Here is a 6,847-nt window from a genome sequence, read left to right on the forward strand (position 1 = left end):
CATAAAGAAAAAAAAAGCAAATCTTTAAAAACGTCATTCCCTACAATTTGAATTACTCAGTTACAGGATATGCATATTTAAGTTTGTGCATAACTTGATAAATTACCTTTCTATTTATATCATCGTTTTAAAAAATCTTCACTATTTTGGTAGGCAAGACAGACTCACTACCGTTTTAAACATAAGTTTTGAGAATAAAGGAGAAAGTAGCAAGCTGTAAAAATTGGATGTGCGACTCAGTTGGGGAATGCAAATGCGCCTGCGTTACCCTGAAGGCATGGCTGGAGAAGCCTCCCAAGGTTACCCTGATGGTACAGTTGGGGAAGCCTTCTGCCTACGTCATGCTGCTGTCTAACAGGTCTTCTCTTTAAATCCCTAGGGAGAGAACTCTGGAGGAAAGGGCCGCCTTTGCAACAGGTGTGCCTTTACTTACATTTTTAAAAACTATTTAACTGTACCATTTAAGTATTGTCTTTAGAATTGCCAGTGGTTACACGTGGGTGTTTTGAGTTTAACCACATGTTGTCTGCCCTCAGATAATCAGTGCCCACAAAGTGTGTGCTCAGGGCAAGAGATCTTGTTAGTCATACCGCGCTATTCAGATGAGGCAAGGGGCTTTGGCTCCTACTTTCCAGTAGGAAGTCACATCCTGACGAGGGCCTTGAACATCCCACCTCATCCTGTACGAAAGGCGGACCTTATGAGACTCTTTAAGGCATTTTGGCCTTAACGACGAAGGTGATTATACTGTTAGAGGAGATTCTTCCAATGAAATAAGAAATGAAGGGAAAAGTGGGTTTGTTTCTGTGTTTGGAGTCTTGCTGTGTAGTTCAGGCTGACCCTGGCCTTGCTGTCCTCCTGTCTCAGCAATAATAGGCGTGTGCCAACACACCCTCCTGAGCACAGTTCAATACCACTGTTAATGTCTTATTTCCTTTTAGTGTCTTTTCTAGATGCATTTAATTGGGGGGCTTGACTAATTTAAAAAATATCATGATCCACAAAACACTTTAGTTGGTACTATTTTTAACAAATCTTGTGACCCGCCTCCCTTTGCATCCCAGTTTGAGTGAAACTCTTACACTGTCTTCTCATCTCTCCGAGTTAGAATGGGGTTTGGTTCACGACACCCTGGCTCCAAAGCCTGAGCCGGCAGCTTCCCTCCTCTGCTGGCCGCTCCCTTCCAGGCTCCCCGCTTTGCTCTAGTTGGGGAGTCGGGCCACTTCCCAGCTCTGAGGAGGAAGGAACAGGTATTTTCCTAGCATCTCCCTCTCATCACACTGTCTGCCCTGTCACACCATCTGAAGGCCACGCTGCAGCCGCAGCGTGCCTGCCATTCACTCTGTCAGAACGCAGCATGTATTCATGCATGGGTCTTGCCTGTTGCTGATGCTTCTGTCTGGAGCAACTGCTTCCAGACCTCCCTGTTGATGAGATGAACTAATGAGCAGAGTTCTGGAATACACATGTATTTAAATCAAGCGATACTGATTGTCAGTATGGAAATGGAACTTTGTTTCCTGATGTAAGGATTATCTCAGTGAATGCAAGGAATCAATATTTTGCTGGGAACAGAAGACAAAATGGCTCCAATTCCCATGTTTCTATGATTTATTGAACATATCTAGAGAGATCAATTGTAGAGAGATCAATTGTAGATTGGATTTGTTCTTTGCTGTCTGTCTAGTGTCAGAGAGCCCAAATGTAGTGGACAAAGGCAGGCTGGCGTTTGTTCAGTAGAGGACTTGTTGAATACCTGTAGGGTGCCAGTTACCGTTCTAAGTGCTGAGGGATGTGTGGTGTGCTGGATCCCTGCCCTCCTGAAGTGCTCCAGTTAGTAACAGGGATGCACAGTGAGCCAGGGAAGACATGGTGTGGTGGCAGATCTGCGATAAAAGACCGCACAGAGGGATAACAAAGCCGAGAGCATACACTGTGAGAGGAGCCTTCCTGAGGGAGGGCATGTCGAAGCCAGTGTGCCTGCAGTGGTATGCACAGTGTAAGGAGGCCAGCGCCAGGTTAAGAAGGGCTTTGCATGTCCAGGACTTTAGATGTGTCTCATCACAGCACTACTGACTAGCAAAGGCAGGACGGAAGCCCCAGTCAGTATGTGGCACTGCCACAGGAAGCCAGCGGTGCCTGGAAGGGTCTCCTGAGCCTTAGTGGGTAGAACTGATGTAGTACGTTTGAGGCTGGCAGGGTGAGAGTGGACAGTGTGAGGGAGGGAAGAAGGAAGAGAGAGTCAAATAGAGTGACCTGAGAGCTGTCGGATGCCATCTGGTGACCAAAGCTGGGACGACGGTGCAGACCAAATAAATGATGGTTGCAGGACTCTGTAATGGAGCCCTGCCTTCTAATGCTGCATCCAGACCTGCTGAAATGATGCTCTAAAGCTTGATTAAACAAACCTCATATAACAGAAAAAAAATAGACCCTCAGAGAATTAAATCAGCAGCTTTAAGAAATAAAAACAACTCAAGAACAGAGAAATCCCTTTCTGGATTAGCTTTTGTGCAGATTTAAAGATAGGTGTGCGTGAGAGTGTTTGTCCCAACTGCTGCGTTGTGATTTTGTTAAAGCTAAGCTGGAACAGAGTTTCAGCTGCAGCAGATGTATAAAGGCAGAGGCATACCCAGCTTAGTTCTGCGGCGCTCTGTGCAGCTGCAGCTGAACCATTGTCTGTCTCTTCCTTCACTGGCTCCTTGAACTTTTGCTCCAGCCTTGTTCAGAGAAGCCCATACTGTCTTTCAAACTTAGTGTGATTTCCTCCCCCTCCACCAATGTTTTTACATGAGTTTGTTCTTTCACTGGCAGGCGGCAATTTTTTGTTGAATGCCTTTTTTGTTTTGTGTTTCTCATACATTTTTTTTTTCATTTTTAAACATTTGTGACTTTAGTTAAGAGGTTTTAAATTCTGATTTACTTAATGCCTGTATCGCTCATTGAGGTCCATTTGGCATTTTTAAATGGAAACACTGCCACCTTGTGGCAGAGGATGGTGAAGTGTAACATTGAATGACCTGTGTATGGGTGTAATACCCATTCATTACCTTAGTGATTCTCAACCTGGGGGTGGAATGACTCCTTTATGGGGGTGACCTAAGGCCGTCAGAAAACACAGATATTTACATTATGATTCATGACAGTAGCAAAATTACAGTTATGAAGTATCAACAAAAGTAATTTTATAATTGGGGCAGGTCACCACAACATGAGAAACTACATGTTAAAGGGTCTCAGCATTAGGAAAATTGAGAACCACTACATTGAGAGAAAGTTTGCTTTTCTGTCACCTCATACATCCTAACCACTGTTTTTTTCCTGTTTTACAAAAGCGGAATTTGTCACACACTCAAGATGAAGGAAGTGTGAAGTCAGCTCAGAGGGAGCAGAGAGAGCGCCAGAGCTTTCAGGTACTGTTTCCTGCCTGGCAAACCACCACAGGCCGCAGCTCGGCTCACACAGGCGCCTGCTGCCTGCCATGTGTGCTGAGCTGACTTCCATCCCTGGGTCCCACAGACGGAGAAGGCCTATCTTCTGCAAGTGACTCCCCTCCCCCACACACATGCACATACACATTAAATGAATTAAATAAACAAATGCTTGTAATTCAAGAGGAAAAATGATTTGAATGTTGTTACAGTGAGAAGAGACTACACAGGTTAGCAGGTGAGACCGTGGGGACCTTCCTTAAGGAAGACTCTCATGGTCTGCGGTTGGCTTTGTGCCAGTCCCTTCTTTAGGAATTGACTTTTCTTATGAATCTTACATAAATAAGTCGAATAACACTGAAATAAGTATATATGTGTGATATATATTATTACCATATAAACCATACATTTACATTTACTCTAGAAAAATTACAGTGCTTACAGCGAGAGCCACTAATGCTAAGGAGATAAAGCCCAAACTTAAAGTAGTATTTGTTTTGATTAAGAAAAATAATTAGCTGAGCAGTGGTGGCGCACGCCTTTAATCCCAGCACTTAGGAGGCAGAGGCAGGCGGATTTCTGAGTTCGAGGCCAGCCTGGTCTACAGAGTGGGTTCCAGGACAACCAGGGCTACACAGAGAAACCCAGTCTCGAAAAACCAAAAAAAAAAAAAAAATTCCACTGAGCTAACAGCACTTTCACTTCATATTGGCTAAAGTTATCGGAAGGAATTATCACATAGATTATATTGTAGAGAGGACCTTAATTAGTGTCCTTGAGTGAACTACCTTCAAACTAAAAGAACACTGCTTTCAGTCTGACAGAACAAGAGTGTTTGGTTTGGGTTTTTAACTTAGTGGTATAGCATTAAGAAAGTAGACTATCGCTGGATGAGGTGGCTCATGACTGTGTTCCCAGCATTTGAGAGGTGGGGGCACAAAAGTTGTCATGAGTTCAAGGCTAGCCTGGGCTACTGAGAGATACTCTGTCTCAAAAAAAGGGCTTGGGGAGCAGGGGTGGAGAGATGGCTCAGTGGTTAAGAGAACATACTGCTTTTTCAAGAAACCTGAGTTTGGTTCCCAACAGGTATGAAAGGTGGCTCACAACCTACTGTACCTCCAGCTCTTGGGGATCCAGCCTCCCCTTCTGGCCTCGGGGGCACTGCACTCTCATGGGTGTGAATACACACACACACACACACACACACACACACTCACCTAAAAATAAAACCTAAAACGTGTAAACTGAGCCCCTGTATGGAAGATGGCAGTGCTCTGTCAGAGCCATCGTGTGAGGATCAGTTTGGGAGACGGACTGGAGTGCTCTGAGAAGTGTGGGACTCTAAAGCAAAGGCTAAGCATGCACGTCCGTCTGCTACTATGTCTCCATAAGTTGCCTGCCCTTTTCCCTTATCACAGTGACAAATATGTGTTCTTGTTTTGCTTGTATTTACCAGCTATTACAGCAGTGATTTTACTGTTGGTTTTCAGATTTCTCAATCATGTGAGAGCTGTTGAGACTATCACATATGACTGAGGGGTGTGGCTTGTGGCCAGGCATGTTCAGGGCCCTGACCTTGAAACTCAGCATTGCCAACAAAGCAAAGTGCACAGAAAACTTTTTAAAAGATTTATATTTATTTTAGTGTGTGTGCATGTGTGTGTGTGTGTGCGTGCGCACACGTACCTGTGTGCATATGAAGGTGGGTACCTCTGGAGCTGGAGTTGCAGGTGGCATCTGCCCAACATGAGTGCTAGGAACCTAATTCAGGTCCTCTGCAAGAACAGAAAGCACCCAACTGTGGGGCCATCTCCCCAACCCCCACAAACCCCTTTTCCATCATTTATTCTTTAAAGTGTTCTCTAGATGCACATCCACATGTGGTAGTGATGTGCTTTCAACATCTCCCTGTGTTGTTGCTCTGTTGTATTGATTCGTTTTCTTTATTATTAAAGGATCTAGAGATTGAAAATGAAGATTTGAGAGAGAAGTTGAGGAAGATTCAGCAAGAGCAAAGAATCCTCCTGGATAAAGTCAATGGCTTACAGTTACAGCTGAATGAGGTAAATAGTCTGAACTAAAAAGACAATCAAAAGCGTGTTACCACCCTAACAGTCATCTGCAGTCAGTCATCGCCTGCAGCATTTCTCTTTACATCAAGGCACTAAAGGAGGTGCACTTGGGTCGAATCGCCCTTATTGGGTACTGTAATCTTATAGGAACCACAAACTTCCACTGACAGTTGTGTGTGTGTGTGTGTGTTATGTACATCTAGAGTGTGTGTATATGTATGTGTACATGTATGCATATATATCATGTATATACACATTGGCATTGGACAGTTGACAGGCTGACAGTGGTCATTTAGAGGAGAGGACAGGTCACCATGGTGCTTCTGAGGAGCCTTCTTGTGGGAGATTCTGCTTCACTGAGCTTTGAGGGGAAGCCAGCTGGAGTGAGGAGGTCGTCCAGGGGCACTGCTGCACGCAGAGTCCCAGAAGCAGTGACATGTGGCGCATCCTCCGGTGTGTGCCTGATGGGTGTTTCAGCAGTCGAGAGCATGTGCTACTCTGGCAGAGGGCTCAGCGTTCATGCCCAGACCCACACAGCCTGTTACTCCAGCTCCAGGGGATCTAATTCCCTCCTCTGACCTCCACAGGCACCTGCACTCATGTGCACATCTGCTTACACATAAATACACATAATCAAAATAAAATAAAATCCCTTTTCAAATGCATGTGTAAGAAATTTCAAGTGTAAGACATATCCTTAAGTCACTGAGGAAAAGGGGAATTCTTGTGGTCCAGTTTAGCCGAGTCTCTCTTGGAGTGCACATCTTATCCAGGATGAGTTGTCATGGTGACATCTTAAGTGATATTTGTGTTCATGAGGAAGAGGTATGCTATGGTTGTCTTTCCAATGCTACCTTCTTTAATTTTGTAGCCTGAGCTAGGCTCAATAGTGTCATCTCGCAGCGAGGTCACTTTAGGACGCACAGGTGTATAGCTCCTGACTTGTCCACTTACTGTTGAACTGAGGAAAACCCAAAGTGTCAGCTACCCTAAGATAGCCTCAGCTACCCTAGGAGAGCCTCAGCTACCCCAAGAGAGCCTCAGCTACCCTAGGAGAGCCTCAGCTACCCCAAGAGAGCCTCAGCTACCCTAGGAGAGCCTCAGCTACCCCAAGAGAACCTCAGCTACCCCACGAGAGCCTCAGCTACCCTAGGAGAGCCTCAGCTACCCCAAGAGAGCCTCAGCTACCCTAGGAGAGCCTTAGCTACCCTAAGAGAGCCTCAGCTACCCCAAGAGAGCTTCAGCTACCCTAAGAGAGCCTCAGCTACCCCAAGAGAGCCTCAGCTACCCCAAGAGAGTCTCAGCTACCCCAGGAGAGCCTCAGCTACTCTAAGAGAGCCTCAG

General features: G+C 45.4%; 1 protein-coding gene across 2 annotated transcripts in view; it reads left to right on the forward strand.

Annotated features, from left to right (window-relative positions):
• Positions 1 to 6,847, forward strand: part of Uaca (uveal autoantigen with coiled-coil domains and ankyrin repeats) — an 84,556-nt gene that overhangs the window by 60,155 nt on the left and 17,554 nt on the right. For both annotated transcript variants that reach the window (XM_021206225.1, XM_029543342.1), the window contains exons 9-11: positions 380 to 417; positions 3,336 to 3,413; positions 5,387 to 5,494. In XM_021206225.1, coding sequence (XP_021061884.1) covers positions 380 to 417; positions 3,336 to 3,413; positions 5,387 to 5,494 — 224 coding nt within the window. The remainder of the gene's footprint in view (positions 1 to 379; positions 418 to 3,335; positions 3,414 to 5,386; positions 5,495 to 6,847) is intronic.

The sequence above is a fragment of the Mus pahari genome, chromosome 10, assembly GCF_900095145.1.
Source record: "Mus pahari chromosome 10, PAHARI_EIJ_v1.1, whole genome shotgun sequence".
NCBI classification, from domain to species: Eukaryota; Metazoa; Chordata; class Mammalia; order Rodentia; family Muridae; genus Mus; species Mus pahari.